This window comes from Acipenser ruthenus, chromosome 28, assembly GCF_902713425.1.
Source record: "Acipenser ruthenus chromosome 28, fAciRut3.2 maternal haplotype, whole genome shotgun sequence".
Classification (NCBI taxonomy): Eukaryota; Metazoa; Chordata; class Actinopteri; order Acipenseriformes; family Acipenseridae; genus Acipenser; species Acipenser ruthenus.
Window position 1 is genome coordinate 9,659,264 of NC_081216.1, and position 21,504 is coordinate 9,680,767.

At 47.9% G+C, this 21,504-nt stretch overlaps 1 protein-coding gene across 1 annotated transcript; it reads left to right on the forward strand.

Annotated features, from left to right (window-relative positions):
* Positions 1–7,115: 7,115 nt before the first annotated feature.
* LOC117435101 (glial fibrillary acidic protein-like) lies at positions 7,116–20,449 on the forward strand. The gene is made up of 9 exons (XM_034058045.3): positions 7,116–7,675; positions 13,448–13,508; positions 14,167–14,262; positions 15,319–15,480; positions 16,110–16,235; positions 16,878–17,098; positions 17,406–17,449; positions 17,726–17,811; positions 18,553–20,449. Exons 1-9 carry the CDS (start codon positions 7,167–7,169, stop codon positions 18,592–18,594), a joined length of 1,347 nt encoding a protein of 448 aa, XP_033913936.1. The 5' UTR covers positions 7,116–7,166; the 3' UTR covers positions 18,595–20,449.
* Positions 20,450–21,504: the final 1,055 nt, after the last annotated feature.

Here is a 21,504-nt window from a genome sequence, read left to right on the forward strand (position 1 = left end):
AATGAATCAGCACATTTACATGCATTTTTAATTGTGATTAGTATTAATATGTAGAATATAAAATAAATATTCTGTATACAAAATCTATGCAGGCATGGCACTCACTTTATCTGTTTACATTGCCCATGCACAGCGATTGCCAGTGCTCAGTGTTCAGCATACAACCGAATCACAGAATAAATATTCCACTCACTCATACTAAGTCCATGTAAACATACTGAATGTTAATGTTAGAAAACAATGAGAATGACAAACCAGTTGAGAGTGATTAAATCTTAAACTAGTTTACAATGTTTCAGGTTGTTAATCATTGCTGGGCTCCAGTGAGCTGCTGTGTGTATCAGCCTGCATTGTGAATGCACTGCTGTGTGGAGCAGCCTACATTGTGAATGCACTGCTGTGTGTATCAGCCTGCATTGTGAATGCACTGCTGTGTGTATCAGCCTGCATTGTGAATGCACTGCTGTGTGGAGCAGCCTGCATTGTGAATGCACTATGCTGTGTGTATCAGCCTGCATTGTGAATGCACTGTGCTGTGTGTATCAGCCTGCATTGTGAATGCACTGTGCTGTGTGGAGCAGCCTGCATTGTGAATGCACTGTGCTGTGTGGAGCAGCCTGCATTGTGAATGCACTGTGCTGTGTGGAGCAGCCTGCATTGTGAATGCACTGTGCTGTGTGGAGCAGCCTGCATTGTGAATGCACTGTGCTGTCTGTATCGGCCTGCATTGTGAATGCACTGCTGTGTGGAGCAGTCTGCATTGTGAATGCACTGTGCTGTGTGGAGCAGCCTGCATTGTGAATGTACTGTGCTGTGTGTATCAGCCTGCATTGTGAATGCACTGTGCTGTGTGTATCAGCCTGCATTGTGAATGCACTGTGGTGTGGAGCAGCCTGCATTGTGAATGCACTGTGCTATGTGGAGCAGCCTGCATTGTGAATGCACTGTGCTGTCTGTATCGGCCTGCATTGTGAATGCACTGCTGTGTGGAGCAGACTGCATTGTGAATGCACTGCTGTGTGGAACAGCCTGCATTGTGAATGCACTGCTGTGTGGAGCAGCCTGCATTGTGAATGCACTGTACTGTGTGTATCAGCCTGCATTGTGAATGCACTGTGCTGTGTGTATCAGCCTGCATTGTGAATGCACTGTGCTGTGTGTATCAGCCTGCATTGTGAATGCACTGTGCTGTGTGTATCAGCCTGCATTGTGAATGCACTGTGCTGTGTGTATCAGCCTGCATTGTGAATGCACTGTGCTGTGTGTATCAGCCTGCATTGTGAATGCACTGTGCTGTGTGGAGCAGCCTGCATTGTGAATGCACTGTGGTGTGGAGCAGCCTGCATTGTGAATGCACTGTGCTATGTGGAGCAGCCTGCATTGTGAATGCACTGTGCTGTCTGTATCGGCCTGCATTGTGAATGCACTGCTGTGTGGAGCAGACTGCATTGTGAATGCACTGCTGTGTGGAGGAGCCTGCATTGTGAATGCACTGCTGTGTGGAGCAGCCTGCATTGTGAATGCACTGTACTGTGTGTATCAGCCTGCATTGTGAATGCACTGTGCTGTGTGTATCAGCCTGCATTGTGAATGCACTGTGCTGTGTGTATCAGCCTGCATTGTGAATGCACTGTGCTGTGTGGAGCAGCCTGCATTGTGAATGCACTGTGCTGTGTGTATCAGCCTGCATTGTGAATGCACTGTGCTGTGTGTATCAGCCTGCATTGTGAATGCACTGTGCTGTGTGTATCAGCCTGCATTGTGAATGCACTGTGCTGTGTGGAGCAGCCTGCATTGTGAATGCACTGTGCTGTGTGTATCAGCCTGCATTGTGAATGCACTGTGCTGTCTGTATCGGCCTGCATTGTGAATGCACTGTGCTGTGTGGAGCAGCCTGCATTGTGAATGCACTGTGCTGTGTGGAGCAGCCTGCATTGTGAATGCACTGTGCTGTGTGGAGCAGCCTGCATTGTGAATGCACTGTGCTGTGTGTATCAGCCTGCATTGTGAATGCACTGTGCTGTGTGGAGCAGCCTGCATTGTGAATGCACTGTGCTGTGTGGAGCAGCCTGCATTGTGAATGCACTGTGCTGTGTGGAGCAGCCTGCATTGTGAATGCACTGTGCTGTGTGGAGCAGCCTGCATTGTGAATGCACTGTGCTGTCTGTATCGGCCTGCATTGTGAATGCACTGCTGTGTGGAGCAGCCTGCATTGTGAATGCACTGTGCTGTGTGGAGCAGCCTGCATTGTGAATGCACTGTGCTGTCTGTATCGGCCTGCATTGTGAATGCACTGTGCTGTGTGGAGCAGCCTGCATTGTGAATGCACTGTGCTGTGTGGAGCAGCCTGTTCCTCTTTCTCGGTCCGTTGCCGGTTTTGGCTACTAGCCTGTGTGCCCTCCTCCCCCCTCCTCTCCCTGTTCCTTTCAGAGTCGTGCTGCTCACACAGAGATGTTGTTGCTCCACAGTCAGGGACTGCGTGAGCTAGCAGTGAGGTCCCAGGACTCAGACTCAAGGGCAGCCTTGTTCCACAGCCCCTTTCTTTCATAGGGGTTTGTTGCAATAATGACACAGACATACTTACAAGCTGATTCAGTGTTTAAACCACAGCCTCCTAATGTAACAAAGCTCTACTCTTCATGCACACACACAGACTGACGTCAACACTCAAACCCTGGACAATCAGGCATAAACTCACAAACCTACTGGCAGAAGGAAGCACAGCCGTACAGTATGCTCGCTGACACACATGGAGATACACAGAGGACTGGATTCTCAAAGCTATTCATTCCAATGGATACGTTCACAAAGTAATAACACCCAATAAAGCTACAAAACCAGAAAAGAACAACTCAGATATTTGTTGCTGATGTTTGTGCATAGACTTAAGTTGTTTTTTATTTGTTCAGAACTGGAAATTGTGTTTTTTTTTTCCTGTCAGACAAAATAAGGTTTGAGAATCTAGCCCTCCCCCACACACAGCCACACTCGGAAATGCTGACACATACGCACACACCGTGGCCTGCACTCCCCCACACACAGCCACACTCGGAAATGCTGACACATACGCACACACCGTGGCCTGCACTCCCCCACACACAGCCACACTCGGAAATGCTGACACATACGCACACACCGTGGCCTGCACTCCCCCACACACAGCCACGTTTTTGCATGCTGATGCACACGCACACACCGTGGCCTGCGCTCCTCCGCACTGGGCACATTTTCAGCACCCTTTGTAATGCCTGTCCTGTGAAAGCCCAGTTATTAGTGCTGACTGCAAGCTTGTTGGATATTAACAAAACCACTCAGCCAAGCAGCAAAGACACATTGTGCTGGAGTTTGGACTAGGATCCAGTGACTCATTTCATGTCTGATTAAACAAACACCCCCCCCATCCCCCCCCACATTGCACACATAGAGAATTTACACAGCAGCATTTTCAACAGAGCCTCTGGGACACGTCTCTGTCCCTGTGCCAGGGCTCTCCATCTGTCTGTCTCTCTGTCTGTCTGTCTCTCCATCTGTCTGGCTCTCTGTCTGTCTGTCTCACCATCCAGCTTATTAGTTGCCAGTCTGTAAAAATGTTACATCTATCTTTCATTCTGTCTGGTCGGTCTACTACTCTCCATAACTACAGTGTCTGTCCCCTGTCTCTCCGTCTCTCTGTATCTCCTAGACTTAGAGGTCCTGGAGAGCGCCTCTTAGAGACTATCAGTGATTCAGAGACATCCTTTAGGAATGAGGCTGACAGACACCCCAGCCAGGGGCAACCCGGCTCACAGATCAGCCCTGATACAGTACAGAGCTAACAACGCAGAGCAAACCATGCAGGCACCTTCCATGAAGCAGAGTCTCAATACAGTCTTAGTGTGTTACAGCTGCAGGGCTGAGAATGGAGTGTGTTTAGACTAGTGCTCATTATTAAGGTGCTGGAGAGCTGAGAGTAATGTGTTTTAAAGTGAGGACCATGAAGTAGCATTTCTGTGTTTATTAAAATGCAGGGCAGCAGTGCTAAAGAGTTTCAAATGGTGTGCTGTAATTGGTTTGTATTCAGCTTCCGAGGGGGTTTTCTGTAATAAATCAGGAGGGGTCTTTATAGGGATCCATGGGTTTGAACTGAAAGGAAAGGTTTGGCTGTGGACTAGCCCAGTGCAGATTAGTGATTCCAGTCCATGCCTCTACCTCCCATCTCTCCGCTCAGTCCTGCATTCATTATCAGGCTGTGAATCAGCCTGCAGCCACGACCTTTCACTGCCATCCCGGTAGACATCTTGGCGCCTTAATAAAAAGAAAATACAAAAAGCAGCATATTCAGGAGTGGAGAGCTGGGATTTCACAGTCACATTCTCCCTGAACAAAGCGCAGCCCTGTCTAAAAGCCTCTTCCCCTCCGAATGTTTTCACACTTTGAGAAACTACCAGAGTGACCACATCTGGGGAAACGGCAAAATCGGCCCAAATATCCAGCGGTAAAATAATACTGAGGCCGTGCTGGTCCTTTAGAGACTGGGGAAGATTAGCGTTTGAATGATTAACCCCAGTTACAAAATGCGATGCCTTGCTGTTGCTTTTTAATACCTTAACTAAACGTTGATATGCTTTTATCATGGTACACTGCAGTGGTATATTGCTACTGCAAAGAATCTGGGAACCATGACAAACTGTCAACTAAATAAATAACTCAATGCATAAATACATTGGTAAACATCGTTCTCTAAATCTTGAAAAGGGGATTTAAATCTTGTGGTGAAATAAACTTGTAATCAAATAATAAACACAGAAATAAATCTCTAGTTAAAAAAAAGAAATCTATCACCTTACAAGTAAGTCTGTAGTGATATAATGTCAGATGAAATGGAGGTCAAAGCCCTCTTAAAAGAATCAGGGACTGTTCCTTAAGAACCCCCCCCCCCCCCCCCTTTCTGTGGGAATGCGCTCAGCAGCAAAGCTCTGCTCTCAGACCTTTATCATGTTGATACGCTGGCACAGAGCCAGGTCATTGATGACTATATTTATTTAGCATCTGAGTAACCAAGGAAGGGGTGCTTGTATTGAAAGCATGGGTCTCATCTGCAGCAAGACTGAGAGGCAGGAGAGAGACACCCCTTCAGAGTCCTCACACCCCTGATAGAGGCTGACTGTATCACTGAAGCTCTGTCCCAGTGAAGCTGTATCACTGAAGCTCTATCCCAGTGAAGCTGTATCACTGAAGCTCTATCCCAGTGAAGCTGTATCACTGAAGCTCTATCCCAGTGAAGCTGTATCACTGAAGCTGTATCCCAGTGAAGCTGTATCACTGAAGCTCTATCCCAGTGAAGCTGTATCACTGAAGCTCTATCCCAGTGAAGCTGTATCACTGAAGCTCTATCCCAGTGAAGCTGTATCACTGAAGCTCTATCCCAGTGAAGCTGTATCCCTGAAGCTCTATCCCACTGGAAGCATGGCAAAGTACAGGCAGGCCAGGTACTGTGAATCCCAGATTAGTAAAGCATGGGAAATGTACAATAGAGCTGTGTACCAGAGCTGTGTGCATGGTAAAGTGGCAGGTAAAATGGTTGTTGAGACTCACCACCTTTCCTATGCAGTGTATTATAAATCATGAAGCCACTCTCAGCCAGTCAACACAGAGTTCAGAACATTTTGTGATTAGAGTCGTCTCGCGCTCGCTAAATTACCAACTGATGGAAATTGTAGGCATGTAACTTATTTAAATTAAGACATGATTTTGTTTTAAAGTGAACCCTGTCTCTAATGGTATAAGAGTATCTCAGCTTCACTTCAGTCCTCTTGCCTCTCTTATACTGAAGAGACAAGTCATTGGTATGTATGAACACACACACCCATCTCTGCAGGAAGACACTGAGTATGAACACACACACACCCATCTCTGCACGAAGACACTGAGTATGAACACACACACCCATCTCTGCAGGAAGACAATGAGTATGAACACACACACCCATCTCTGCAGGAAGACAATGAGTATGAACACACACACACCCATCTCTGCACGAAGACACTGAGTATGAACACACACACCCATCTCTGCAGGAAGACACTGAGTATGAACACACACACCCATCTCTGCACGAAGACACTGAGTATGAACACACACACCCATCTCTGCAGGAAGACAATGAGTATGAACACACACACCCATCTCTCTGCACGAAGACACTGAGTATGAACACACACACCCATCTCTGCAGGAAGACACTGAGTATGAACACACACACCCATCTCTGCAGGAAGACACTGAGTATGAACACACACACCCATCTCTGCAGGAAGACAATGAGTATGAACACACACACCCATCTCTCTGCACGAAGACACTGAGTATGAACACACACACCCATCTCTGCAGGAAGACACTGAGTATGAACACACACACCCATCTCTGCAGGAAGACAATGAGTATGAACACACACACCCATCTCTCTGCACGAAGACACTGAGACATCAAATGTTCAAGTCATAATTTAACAAAGAGAAGTATTCAGCCAAGCTGTAGGGACTTTTTTAAAATGTATTTTTATACCAGGACTGTGTTGTGAATTAACATATTAGAAAAACATTTACAAGTACATTTCTTACAGTACCATGCTTTCACCGTGCTTTACCACACATTGCTATACGTTTACTGCGGGATACCGCAGTAGAATTACTGATGCAAAAGCTTATTAAATCTGACTCAAAGAAAACTTTTCAGAAATGTGACTATTTGCTGATTCAGGGATTTAATTCATTTTGGCCACATTGACAGTACATTCTACTTGATTGTCTAATTCAGTACTCTGCTAACGTCACATTATTCAGCAGGTTTCATTCTACTTTATGAAGCAATATTAGTTCATTCTATAGGTTGAAGCAAAACTTTTGTCCACAGCTGTATTTATATATACATAGTATAGACAGTATGTCAGATAGTAAAATAACAATGGAGCACTGTACCTAAAGTTCTTTCATAGTGTCCACATGACAGCAGTCTGAAAGCTGTGCTGTGGCAGGGTAACTGGCAGACACTAGGATCACAGCCCCCCTTCCTCCCTCCCTCGCCCCCCTCTGCTCTGGGGTGGTCCCCTGTCTATAAAACACTGAGCTGCACAGATCGGAGTTTATTTGCAAAGCCACAGCAGACCCCCTTAACCAGCCAGTGCCATGAGTCTTAACCTAGAAACCCAGAGGGTGTCGTCCTACAGGAGGATGTTTCCGGGCCGGGGCTTGAAGAAGCAGTCCAGCGGACGGTACTCCCTGGGCAGCTCCCCTCGCTATGGCCCCATCATGTTCTCCAGCAGCCCGCGGGTCTCTATGGGGCGGGTGAAGAGCTCTGTGCTGGGGCTGAGCCAGGACCGGGTGGACTTCTCCCTGGCCGACGCCCTCAACGCCGAATACAAGGAGACCCGCACCAACGAGAAGGTGGAGATGATGGACCTGAACGACCGCTTTGCCAGCTACATCGAGAAGGTGCGCTTCCTGGAGCAGCAGAACAAGGTGCTGGCGGCGGAGCTGAACCAGATCAGGGGCAAGGAGCCCACCAGGCTGGGAGACATCTACCAGCAAGAGCTGCGGGAGCTGAGGAAGCAGGTGGACCAGCTCAGCACCGCCAAGGCCAGGACTGACATCGAGAGGGACAACCTGGCCCAGGACCTGGGCAACCTGCGGCAGAAGTAAGCAGCGCGTTTCCTGTCCTTATTCCCCCTCACACTCCCCTCCATCACTCCACAGCTCGCACCCTGGACCAGCCGACAGGAGTCTATATACTGCACAGATATAGGACGTTTTGCATTGCCTAAAATTTTAGGATTGAGGCATAATAAAAAAAATAATAATATATGAACATAATTTTGATATTTTATTTAACATCATGTAATCAAAGAAACTGCAAAATGATGTTGCAAAAGTCTACTGGAAGCCATAATAGCAGTACAGTATTTCATGTTAGATTCTGAAATGTCACATTTTTCCATTTTTGTCAGTTTCTCATTAAGTATATGGAAAACTACAAAGCAGTATGTAATTCAATATGTTAACGTAACATTATTTAGCAGGTTTCATTCGACTTTATGAAGCAAAATTAGTTCATTCTATAGGGTGGTGCAAAACTTTTGCCCATAGCTGTAGTGTTTATGTCTCTGGGCGATTTTAAAGAATCTTCTTCCCAGGGTGTTTGAGTGTCTCAGAGTTTTTCTTCAGTTCAAGCTTCTCTCTCACTGTTGAAATGTTTTTTTTTTTGCTAAACGGAAAAGAACAATTGTTTGGTGCTAGTTAGAAATTGTTTGTTGTCAGTTTTTAAGATGTGTTTTGTGTTGTAAATGAGTACTGGTGAAACACATTTATAAATCTGGACCTTTGTAGATCTGGAAACGTTTATCAAAGATAAGTTGAGGATTGATTTTCATACCATACCTTACCAGTCAGTGATCAGGGTGATTTGAATCAGCGCAGGGTTTGGTGTCAGACAGCTGTGGTTTATAGGGCAGTATGGTCTGATACACTCAGCAAGTTGTATTATTTAAGTGGCAGCAGCCTCGGGGTATCATTTAGGATGGAATTGCAAGCCTGCCTGCTTTGATAAGTGGAACTGCAGGAACAGGTTAGTGCAGAGGAGCCTGTCACCCTGCTCAGAGCTGAGCAATACTGAAACACTGCCAACAGGTGGGGCTCCTCAGATCTGCTCAATACTGAAACACTGCAAAGAGGTGGGGCTGCTCAGAACTGAGCAATACTGTAGTACTGTTCAGAGCTGAGGAATACTGTAGTGCTGTTCAGAGCTGAGCAATACTGTAGTGCTGTTCAGAGCTGAGCAATACTGTAGTGCTGTTCAGAGCTGAGCAATACTGTAGTGCTGTTCAGAGCTGAGCAATACTGAAACACTGCAAAGAGGTGGGGCTGTTCAGAGCTGAGCAATACTGAAACACTGCCAACAGGTGGGGCTCCTCAGAGCTGAGCAATACTGAAACACTGCCAACAGGTGGGGCTCCTCAGAGCTGAGCAATACTGAAACACTGCCAACAGGTGGGGCTCCTCAGAGCTGAGCAATACTGAAACACTGCCAACAGGTGGGGCTCCTCAGATCTGCTCAATACTGAAACACTGCAAAGAGGTGGGGCTGTTCAGAGCTGAGCAATACTGAAACACTGCAAAGAGGTGGGGCTGCTCAGAGCTGAGCAATACTGAAACACTGTCAAAAGGTAGGGCTGCTCAGAGCTGAGCAATACTGAAACACTGCCAACAGGTGGGGCTCCTCAGAGCTGAGCAATACTGAAACACTGCAAAGAGGTGGGACTGCTCAGAGCTGAGCAATACTGAAACACTGCAAAGAGGTGGGGCTGCTCAGAGCTGAGCAATACTGAAACACTGCAAAGAGGTGGGGCTGCTCAGAGCTGCGCAATACTGAAATACTGCCAACAGGTGGGGCTGCTCAGAGCTGAGCAATACTGAAACACTGCCAACAGGTGGGGCTCCTCAGAGCTGAGCAATACTGAAACACTGCCAACAGGTGGGGCTCCTCAGAGCTGAGCAATACTGAAACACTGCAAAGAGGTGGGGCTCCTCAGAGCTGAGCAACACTGAAACACTGTCAAAAGGTAGGGCTGCTCAGAGCTGAGCCATACTGAAACACTGCCAACAGGTGGGGCTCCTCAGAGCTGAGCAATACTGAAACACTGCAAAGAGGTGGGACTGCTCAGAGCTGAGCAATACTGAAACACTGCCAACAGGTGGGGCTCCTCAGAGCTGAGCAATACTGAAACACTGCCAACAGGTGGTGCTGTTCAGAGCTGAGCAACACTGAAACACTGTCAAAAGGTAGGGCTGCTCAGAGCTGAGCAATACTGAAACACTGCCAACAGGTGGGGCTCCTCAGAGCTGAGCAATACTGAAACACTGCAAAGAGGTGGGGCTGCTCAGAGCTGAGCAATACTGTAGTGCTGTTCAGAGCTGAGGAATACTGTAGTGCTGTTCAGAGCTGAGCAATACTGTAGTGCTGTTCAGAGCTGAGCAATACTGAAACACTGCCAACAGGTGGGGCTCCTCAGAGCTGAGCAATACTGAAACACTGCCAACAGGTGGGGCTCCTCAGAGCTGAGCAATACTGAAACACTGCAAAGAGGTGGGGCTGCTCAGAGCTGAGCAATACTGAAACACTGCCAACAGGTGGGGCTCCTCAGAGCTGAGCAATACTGAAACACTGTAAAGAGGTGGGGCTGCTCAGAGCTGAGCAATACTGAAACACTGCAAAGAGGTGGGGCTGCTCAGAGCTGAGCAATACTGAAACACTGCAAACAGGTGGGGCTCCTCAGAGCTGAGCAATACTGAAACACTGCAAACAGGTGGGGCTCCTCAGAGCTGAGCAATACTGAAACACTGCAAAGAGGTGGGGCTGCTCAGAGCTGAGCAATACTGTAGTGCTGTTCAGAGCTGAGGAATACTGTAGTGCTGTTCAGAGCTGAGCAATACTGAAACACTGCCAACAGGTGGGGCTCCTCAGATCTGCTCAATACTGAAACACTGCAAAGAGGTGGGGCTGCTCAGAGCTGAGCAATACTGAAACACTGCAAACAGGTGGTGCTGCTCAGAGCTGAGCAATACTGTAGTGCTGTTCAGAGCTGAGGAATACTGTAGTGCTGTTCAGAGCTGAGCAATACTGAAACACTGCAAAGAGGTGTTGCTGTTCAGAGCTGAGCAATACTGAAACACTGCAAAGAGGTGGTACTGTTCAGAGCTGAGCAATACTAAAACACTGCCAACAGGTGGGACTGCTCAGAGCTGAGCAATACTGAAACACTGCCAACAGGTGGGGCTCCTCAGAGCTGCGCAATACTGAAATACTGCCAACAGGTGGGGCTGCTCAGAGCTGAGCAATACTGAAACACTGCCAACAGGTGGGGCTCCTCAGAGCTGCGCAATACTGAAATACTGCCAACAGGTGGGGCTGCTCAGAGCTGAGCAATACTGAAACACTGCCAACAGGTGGGGCTCCTCAGAGCTGAGCAATACTGAAACACTGCAAACAGGTGGGGCTGCTCAGAACTGAGCAATACTGAAACACTGCAAAGAGGTGGGGCTGCTCAGAGCTGAGCAATACTGTAGTGCTGTTCAGAGCTGAGGAATACTGTGGTGCTATTCAGAGCTGAGCAATACTGAAACACTACCAACAGGTGGTGCTGCTCAGAGCTGAGGAATTCTGTGGTGCTGTTCAGTGTGAGCTCAGGCTAGGGTCTGCAAATGCGCCATACTAAAGAAAGCTAATTGAAACGGGACAGTATTCCATTTTAATAGCATGGTTGACTCATTGGTGACAGCAGTGCCCGTCTCTTGTCATGCAGATCGTTTCATTGGTGTGGATCTGCCTGTCTTTGTATTGTGTTGCACTTACAGTGTGATGCTTCAGACTTGTCGGGACCCCCTTGTAAATAATGCATGGGTTCTATTCTTGGTTAAACAGATGAGTAATACAGTGCATGTGTGCCCTGCTCCCTGCGCCCCTCAGAGTTCAGTCCCTGCAGGGGGAATGCATTACGTTTCTTGACCTTATTGATTCATTTCTTTTTGTCCCAGATCATTTTTTCAGAGGCGCTTTGATTGTTTTACAGGACATCAGAGACTCCTGTAAAATTTCTTCAAACTCAGGCGTCCTGTCAGGGTTATGTTAGAATTGAAATACGAATTTTCAGGGTAATCACCTTAAACCAATCGCAGCCTTTACAATAAACCATAATACAATATTAAAATAGGTACGATCTGTCTTGAGAGTCTACAGTTCAGGAAAACCCTACAATTGGGCATCACCAGATTGGGGAAAAAACACAATTGCCAACTCATAAAACAATAGATGCTTTGAACAAAGCATTTGGAGATATTTCTGGAAACACATATCACTCAAGGGACAAAACGGTTATTCGATGTGGTCAAGGTGCAGGTAGCTTTTGTAATGAAAGGAAATGAAAAGGCGCTCAGTTGTTCGGCTTCATTCTTCCTCCGTCTCGCACAGGTTATTTACATCCAGTTCATTGTTTACAATTCATGCAGAAAAGCATGAGCTCATTCACTAGAGCAAATCTGCTATTACAGCAACTTTTCACTTTGTATTCCTAGCGCGCAGTGTGGACAGTCTAGCTACAGAGGCAGCAAACAATGCCACTGTTTGAAACGTGATCATTGCAGGTTACCGCCTCCACAGGACTGTACAGTCCTCTTCATATAGTTCTCCATCTGCAACCTCACTTCAAACCATGGCTCAAAATCTAGTAAAAGTAAAATCGTTATTGTTTCTCATTTTTGTGTAAACTGGTTTGTTTCTGTGGGCTCAATTCACTAAGCTTTAACTTGTCAGTGTTTTTTACAGCACTTTAGAATGGTTTCCTGACACCTCACACCTCACACCTCACTGCAGCCACTCCTCACTTTTACAGCACCTCACACCTCACACCTCACACCTCACTGCAGCCACACCTCACTGCAGCCACTCCTCAGTGTGCAGCACCTCACACCTCACACCTCACTGCAGCCACTCCTCACTGTACAGCACCTCACACCTCACACCTCACACCTCACTGCAGCCACTCCTCACTGTGCAGCACCTCACACCTCACTCCTCACTGCAAACATTCACAGAGTTGGAGTCCCTCAGAGTCTCTCCCACGATGGGTCCTGTCTCCTATTAATACAGCCGGGTCTCGCCCCCCTCTATAAATGAATAGTGCCAGGGTCACGTCCCCACTCTATAAATCTCTCCCTTTGAAAGGACCAGGGGAAACAATACGAGAAAGGGAGAGGACGGTTTATCCTGCTGCTGCAATTTATAGCCGTCCCCACACAGAGTCTGCCATTGTGTGCCAAGCCAGACTGCGCTGAAGCGGTGACAGACTATCTCCCGAGAGTTGATTGAGTCAGACTCAGTGGCAGTGGGCCTGCAAACAACAGCAACAAAAGAGACGTCTGGTGTCTGGCGCGCTGGCCGCCGAAGGGCAGGGGCACATTCACAGCTGCAAAAAGTTTATAATCTTTTCATTTGCTCTGATCTTTGTGCCTTGTGACACTTGCAAATAATGATGAGTCTTTTCCTTGCTTCAGAAATGAATGTGTTTCTAGTGGCTGGGGAAATGGTCACCACATTGTTCTCTTTCTGTGTTCATTGAAACAAAAGTTAGACAATGAAAAAAGCTGGTGTGTTAAATTAGCATCAATAGTCTGTATTCATCATTGAAGGGTTTCACAAAAAGCAAATTGTTTCTGTTTAAAAAAAAAAGAAATAGAGCCACTTTCCCAAGGTCTGACAATAGTTTAGTGAATCATTTTCATAAAGAAACGCAGAAATAGTAAGAATACTTTGTTTGCAAATAACTGACCCTGTCTTTGGTAGCTGCAGCAGGGCTGACCACTGCAGCTCGAGGGGTTATTTCAGTGCATTTGAATTCCACCCTGCTCTTCATTCCCAGGTTAGAGGACGAGATCAATCTGCGTCTGGAGGCTGAGAATAACCTGCACTCCTACAGACAGGTGAGCACCTGCACTCCTACAGACCCTAACCCTAACCCTAACCTGCACTCCTACAGACAAGTGAGCAGGGTTTGAGAGCATGCTGGGGGTGCAGATTCAGGGAGAGTTGGGTGCTCTGTTACAGTATAGAGGGGTTCAGATTGAGGGAGAGTTGGGGGCTCTTACAGTATAAAGGGGTGCAGATTGAGGGAGAGTTGGGGGCTCTGTTACAGTATAAAGGGGTGCAGATTGAGGGAGAGTTGGGGGCTCTGTTACAGTATAGAGGGGTGCAGATTCAGGGAGAGTTGGGTGCTCTGTTACAGTATAGAGGGGTTCAGATTGAGGGAGAGTTGGGGGCTCTTACAGTATAAAGGGGTGCAGATTGAGGGAGAGTTGGGGGCTCTGTTACAGTATAGAGGGGTACAGATTGAGGGAAAGTTGGGGGCTCTGTTACAATATAGAGGTTTACAGATTGAGGGAAAGTTGGGGGCTCTGTTACAGTATAGAGGGGTGCAGATTGAGGGAGAGTTGGGGGCTCTGTTACAGTATAGAGGGGTACAGATTGAGGGAGAGTTGGGGGCTCTGTTACAGTATAGAGGGGTACAGATTGAAGGCGAGTTGGAGCTGTATTCACATCATTATCTCTGTCTGTCTGTCTGCCTGTCGTCTGTCTGTCCAGGATGTTGACGAGGCTGCGCTGAACCGTGTCGCGCTGGAGAGGAAGATTGAAGCCCTGCACGAGGAGATCAACTTCCTCAAGAAAATCCACGATGAGGTAAGAGGCTCCTGCGCTCCCTCGATACCGACTGCGTTCGACCTGATCAACTTTAAACAATGTCCTTGAAATCCCAATAAATGGTCCAGCGTGTGCTCAGTGATGACCACTGTGCTCAGTGATGACCTCTGTGCTCAGGGATGACCGCTGTGCTCAGTGATGACCGCTGGGCTCAGTGATGACCACTGTGCTCAGTGATGACCGCTGGGCTCAGTGATGACCGCTGTGCTCAGTGATGACTGCTGGGCTCAGTGATGACTGCTGGGCTTAGTGATGACCACTGTGCTCAGTGATGACCGTTGGGCTCAGGAACACTAGATAAAAAAGAAATTAAAATAAAACTGCAGAACAGAAGTCCTAAATATGTCTGCATGGTATTACAATAAAATAAATGGCAACTCTTCAACCAGGGTCAATTTCTCTGGTGGCTCTATAAGAGAAGATTAACAAGGGCCATTCTATTACTTGCGGGATTGTTCATGGACATGTTGCTGTTGTGAATGTTCAGGTTTCTCTTGTCCAGTCCGTTCTCTGCCTCTCTGTGTGATCGCTGGCTGTGCTGTTGCTGTTGTGAATGTTTCTCTTGTCCAGTCCGTTCTCTGCCTCTCTGTGTGATCACTGGCTGTGTTGTTGCTGTTGTGAATGTTTCTCTTGTCCAGTCTGTTCTCTGCCTCTCTGTGTGATCGCTCGCTGTGCTGTTGCTGTTGTGAATGTTTCTCTTATCCAGTCTGTTCTCTGCCTCTCTGTGTGATCGCTGGCTGTGTTGTTGCTGTTGTGAATGTTTCTCTTGTCCAGTTTGTTCTCTGCCTCTCTGTGTGATCGCTCACTGTGTTGTTGCTGTTGTGAATGTTTCTCTTGTCCAGTCTGTTCTCTGCCTCTCTGTGTGATCGCTGGCTGTGTTGTTGCTGTTGTGAATGTTTCTCTTGTCCAGTTTGTTCTCTGCCTCTCTGTGTGATCGCTCACTGTGTTGTTGCTGTTGTGAATGTTTCTCTTGTCCAGTCTGTTCTCTGCCTCTCTGTGTGATCGCTGGCTGTGTTGCTGCTGTCGTGTCCCCAGGAGCTGCGAGAGATCCTGGAGCAGGTGTCCAGCCAGCAGGTCCACGTGGACATGGACATGTCCAAACCAGACCTGACCACAGCGCTGAGGGACATCCGCACCCAGTATGAAGCCATGGCCAGCTCCAACATGCAGGAGACTGAGGAGTGGTATCGGTCCAAGGTGAGGCAGAACCAGACCGAGCCAGCCTGCCAGAGACACGCCTCGTTAAGATTGCTTGCCCCGCTCACAACCCACTCATTTTTTTTTTAAATGTCGCCTCCATTGAGCTTTTATATTATTATTATTATTATTATTATTATTATTATTATTATTATTTATTTCTTAGCAGACGCCCTTATCCAGGGCGACTTACAATCGTAAGCAAATACATTTCAAGTGTTACAATACAAGTAATACAATAAGAGCAAGTAATAAGGGAGTCTCTGTTAGTTTGTTCTCCTGAGACCATTATGAAATATTTCGCATGCTGGAATAAATCAATCAGCTACTAAACGCTGAAGCCATTACATACAGCTACTAAGGAAACATGCTTGATGAGCGTGGCTTGGCACAGTAAAGTAGCAGTGCTTGTCTGACTTGGATTGTGATTCTGGACATTCCTTTGAGAGAGTTTGGGAAGCACTGCTGTAGTGTGATGATACAGGAAGCTGTGTCCTGTTAGACGCTGCTGGTGCTGTACTAGGAATCTAGTACACGGGGATGGTGACATTCTCCAGCAGAGTTCTTTAGTTTGTAAACTAGATAAGAAATGAGAAGCTCGCCTGACCCGGCTCTCGTCTCCTCTTCAGTTTTCAGACATGACGGATGCAGCCAATAGGAATGGAGAGGCGCTGCGGCAGGCGAAGCAGGAAGCCAATGAGTACCGGCGCCAGATCCAGGTCATGACCTGCGACCTGGAGGCACTTAGAGGAAGCGTGAGTCTCACTTCACTTCCTCTTTCATCCTTTCTGTTCCACAAGCCCAAAGCAACGGCCGTCTCACAGGCAGTGAGAAGCGAGGAATGCAAGACCAGCTCAGTAATGTGCACTAAGCACAGCGGGTACATCTCTCCCTCTCTGGGACTGGCTGCTCCGGTTCGGTTTTTGGTAACTATAGTTATCTGGAATCTGGAGGAGGGCCTGACAAGTCTGACATGATTGACAGCTCTCAGTTATGGTATATCAGTTCTGATCAGGACTTGCTCAATGTCTATCAGAAGTAAACATCTTAAAGTGATCATTTATATCATGCACCTTTTCCTAATATTTCTATTCACCTTTTAATATCTCATTACTCTAATAGATCTCAGCTCGTAGATCCCAGCTCCAGTAGATCTCAGCTCCAGTAGATCCCAGCTCCCGTAGATCTCAGCTCCAGTAGATCCCAGCTCCCGTAGATCTCAGCTCCAGTAGATCCCAGCTCCCGTAGATCTCAGCTCCAGTAGATCCCAGCTCCCGTAGATCTCAGCTCCAGTAGATCCCAGTTCCCGTAGATCTCAGCTCGTAGATCCAGCTCCCGTAGATCTCAGGTCCTGGAGATCAGTGCCCTGACATTGTGTTTCTTTGTGTTTCTGACAGAACGAGTCTCTGGAGAGGCAGATGCGTGAGATGGAGGAGCAGTTTGCTATCGAGTCTGCGAATTCCCAGGAGTCCGTGGTGCGGCTGGAGGACGACATCAACAGCCTGAAGGAGGAGATGGCGAGGCACCTGCAGGAATACCAGGACCTGCTTAACGTCAAGCTGGCCCTCGATATCGAGATCGCCACCTACAGGAAGCTGCTGGAGGGAGAGGAGAGCCGGTGAGGAGGGGCAGTGAGAAGGGGAGGGGAGGGCAGTGAGGAGGCGAGGGGCAGTGAGGGGAGGGGAGGGGCCGTGAGGAGGGGAGTGGAGGGATAGTGAGGAGGGGAGGGGCAGTGAGGAGGGGAGGGACAGTAAGGAGGGGCAGGAAGCAATGAGAGGGGATAAGGGATAGGGGCATGAAGCAGTGAGATGGGGTAAGGGTTAGGGGCAGAGGCAGTAAATAGGGGAGGGGCAGGGGCAGTATGGAGGGGGGATAGTTCCAGTGCTGATAGAAGAATAATTTCTGTCTTTCACTTTAACTCACAGAATCACTGTTCCTGTCCAAAGCTTCTCAAACCTTCAGCTCCGAGGTCAGTAGTGTACTGGTTCAATCATCCTATATTTGAACTCACCGGAGTGTTCAGGCCTCAAGGCCACCACACACCAGGCATGATGCACTATATTTAAAAAAGCCATTTACACATAACCTCTGTATTAAAATATAGATTTAACAATCATTATTTAGTGAAATGATTTCTTTTTACAGAATATTCAAGTGTTAAAATAAAGACCAAGTCTTTTAGCTTCTGTACTGAATGTTGAAAGGGGAGGACTCGGTTCTAAAGCTCCTTCCTGTTCTGTCTCAGAAACCAACCTGGACACCAAACTGTCTCCCGAGTCTCATGTGAAGAGGACCGTTCTGGTTAAAACCGTGGAGATGAGAGACGGGGAGGTACGCACCCCAAGAAAAAAAGTGCAACAAAAACATCCTAAGTATTTTGTTTCCTTTGAGTGGAAATGTTATTTTGGGGTGGTGATGTCACAGTTCCCAGTTGCGCCAGCAGAGGGCAGCGCAGGCACACTGACTAACCTGAGGCAGCAGTGCTGCTTTCGCTGAGTCCTGCTTCCTCGATCTCTGCTCTCGCAAAGCCGTGGCACTTTGCTAAACACATTCTTCTTGTAAAAAGCAATCCATTTTGATGCCTAAATGAATCAGGAAATGAGGTGACAGGATTTCAGATGTTATTATTGGTTTGTGAGCTCTTCTCCCTGGATGAGTCTGACATCCCAAGCCACACAGCTGAGTGAATGGATGCTGTTTAGTGACCACTGCCCTGCTGAAAGCAGGGATAGATCTCACATACTATTTTTTAAGAAGACTGTGTGTTTTACATGTAAATTCTAGGTATCCTATAGAATTAGAGACACAATGTAAAGTGCTACTAAAGATCCCTGGTCATTCTGATTCCCTTGTGTGTCTGTTCAATAGCCTCTCCTCTGCTGGCTGTTTTGTGAGCTCCAGGAAGGACACAGTGAAACCTGAATGAACTGGAGGTCTTCAAAGAGACTGAGGGTCACTGTCTGCTTGTTCAGGGTGCCTCAGTCATAGACTTGTATTGAAATGCAACAGGAACAGTGTAGTTCAGGTTCACTCACAGGAAAGGGGCTGATTGTGTATCTGTCTGTGTTTCAGATAATCAAGGAGTCGACGGCAGAGCGTAAGGACCTGGCCTGAGGGTCCCCCCTGAGCCTGAAGCAGAGCAAGGCTCTATAGCAAGCTTAGCTTCTCCCCCCACTGTAGACTAGACTGCTGTGACCAGTACTGACCTGTGCCTCTGTGTGCCTGTCTGTCTGCGAGTGTGTGTCTGTGTCTCACAGTGTCTGTCTGTCTGTCTGTCTGTCTGTCTGTCTGTCTGTCTGTCTGTGAGTGTCTGTAAAGGGTCGTGTGTGTGTGTGCGTGAGTCTGTGTGTGCGTGAGTGTGTGTGTGTGTCTGTGTGTGTGTGCGTGTGTGCGCGTGTGTGTATGTGTGTGTGAGTCTGTGTGTGTGTGTGTCTGTCTGTCTGTCTGTGTGTGTGTGTGTGTGTGTGCGAGTCTGTCAGTGTGCGTGTGTGTGTGTGTGTGTGAGTCTGTCTGTGTGAGTATGCGTGTGTGTGTGTGTGTGTGTGAGTCTGTCTGTGTGAGTGTGTGTGTGTGAGTCTGTGTGTGTGAGTGTGCCTGAGCCTTCAGTGTGATAAGCTTAGAGAAGTCCAATTCCAGTATAAATGAGCTGTGGGTTTGCTATGCTAACCCCAAGTCCCGCTGTCCCCATTCCCTCTATCCCCAGCCCCCGCCTCCCCCAGTCCCGCTGTCCCCCGTTCTCCCCAGTCCCACTGTCCCCATTCCCTCTATCCCCAGCCCCCGCTCTCCCGTCCCTCTGTCGTAAGTCCCTCTGTCCCCAGTCCCGCTGTCCCCAGTCCCTCTGTCCCCAGTCCCTCTGTCCCCAGCCCTGCGGTCCCCAGCCCCCCGCTGTCCCCAGTCCCTCTGTCCCCAGTCCCACTGTCCCAAGCCCCTGCTCTCCCGTCCCGCTGTCCCCAGCCCTGCTGTCCCCAGTCCCACTGTCCCAAGCCCCCGCTCTCCCGTCCCACTGTCCCCAGCCCTGCTGTCCCCAGTCCCACTGTCCCAAGCCCGCTCGTCCGGCACGCAGTCTGCACTCTCCCTGGAAGCTCTTGCTACTCACGTAATGCAGTTTGTTTGTTTTGTGAATACAGTGACAGAAAGCAATTGGGGATGTTTTATGGTCTTGGTGTATGTTAAGCTAAGGGAGAGAGGGAGTGAAAGAGAGAGAGAGCACGAGAGAGAGGGAGAAAAGGAGAGAGAGAGAGCAGTATTCCAGGGTGCAGGGAAGAAGGGATTCGAATTAGAAAAGGAGGGTTGATGTTTCCTGAGGGCACTCTCTTACAGAGACTCACTCCACTTTAGGGACAGAGAAATCTAGGGCAGTGTTTGATAGACAAGCACTTTGACCCTCACTCTTACCAGTCCTGGTTTGCTTTTGTTTACTGTCTCGATTGTAGCCACAGAAACAAGCCAGGATAGAAAACAAAGCTGTTCTAAAAACCCCGGTCTAATCTGAAGAGAAGAGGCTTCTTTGTCAAACCCCACCTCTTACACAGGCCCTCTACCTCGCTACCCCTACAGTGAACCAACCCCTAATCGAGAGCTCAATGCCTCTCACACGTCACTCCACCTGCTCAACCTGCAGCAACGCCCCCTTATCTCCCCCTGCTGGGGCTAATAAAACTTACAGAGCACTTATAGAAACCCCAGCATGGGGGCAGTCCCCTGGGAGTCCTCCCTCCTCTGTGCTGCCCACAGTCTCCTCTCCCAGCTCACACACTGTAGCATGCAGCTTCCAGCCCTGGTCACAGCAGTCTGGAGCAATGGGCACCCAGCACTGAGCAGATAGATAGCAGAGCACAAGAAGCCCAGCACAACGTTACTGACCATACTTCGCTCTCGTTTTAATGAGGAACGGTAAAGTTCTGTATCTTTAGGAGTGGCAGCCTGTAACCGTTTAACAATAATAAAAAGAAACTGTAGATGAACTTGCCTTGCTGTGTTTGTGAATAGTGCTTTCCAATTGCTCACACATACACATGGTATATTACATTCATATACACACATGCCTTGTATATCAAATACACAACTTTAATGGACTCAATACCATCAGACGAAGATGGGACTGCCTGTGGGGAGCCACACTCCTGAATAAATGTGAGCAGCAAATCTCAAATATAAAGAATACTACTCTGTGAGATGAGAAATTTTCCAGTTCAATTTGTGCCTCAGTGTGATCATTCAGAACACTGCTTAGTATGGCTTCAGTTATAAACATGGGAACTTAAAAATCCCCTGCCTGCAGACCTGAGAGCTGTAACATTACCCAAACAGCTGCAGGGGCCCCACTGAAGACAGCAGCCTGCCACAATGGATTCTGTGTTTATTTATTTATTTCTTAGCAGACGCCCTTGTCCAGGGTGACTTACAATTGTTACACGATATCACATTATTTTTATATACAATTACATTATTTTTTTACACATTATTTTTTACATACAATTACCCATTTATACAGTTGGATTTTTACTGGAGCAATCTAGGTAAAGTACCTTGCTCAAGGGTACAGTAGCAGTGTCCCCCACCTGGGATTGAACCCACGACCCTCCGGTCAGGAGTCCAGAGCCCTGACCACTACTCCACACTGCTGCCCCTAACCACTACTCCACACTGCTGCCGCTAACCACTACTCCACACTGCTGCTCCTAACCACTACTCCACACTGCTGCCCCACACTCCACACTGCTGCCCCTAACCCCTACTCCACACTGCTGCCCCACACTCCACACTGCTGCCCCTAACCCCTACTCCACACTGCTGCCCCACACTCCACACTGCTGCCCCTAACCCCTACTCCACACTGCTGCCCGTGTGTTCAGCAGTAAAACCTGTCAAAGCCGCAAGGCAGAAAAATACATGTTTTATTTTTATTTATTTATTTTAATTTTGTAGTCACCAATTGTTTTTTTTTTATCATTTTCCCCCTATTTAGAATAGCCAATTATTTTTTTAGGTTCAACTCACCGCCACCACCCCGCGCTGACTCGG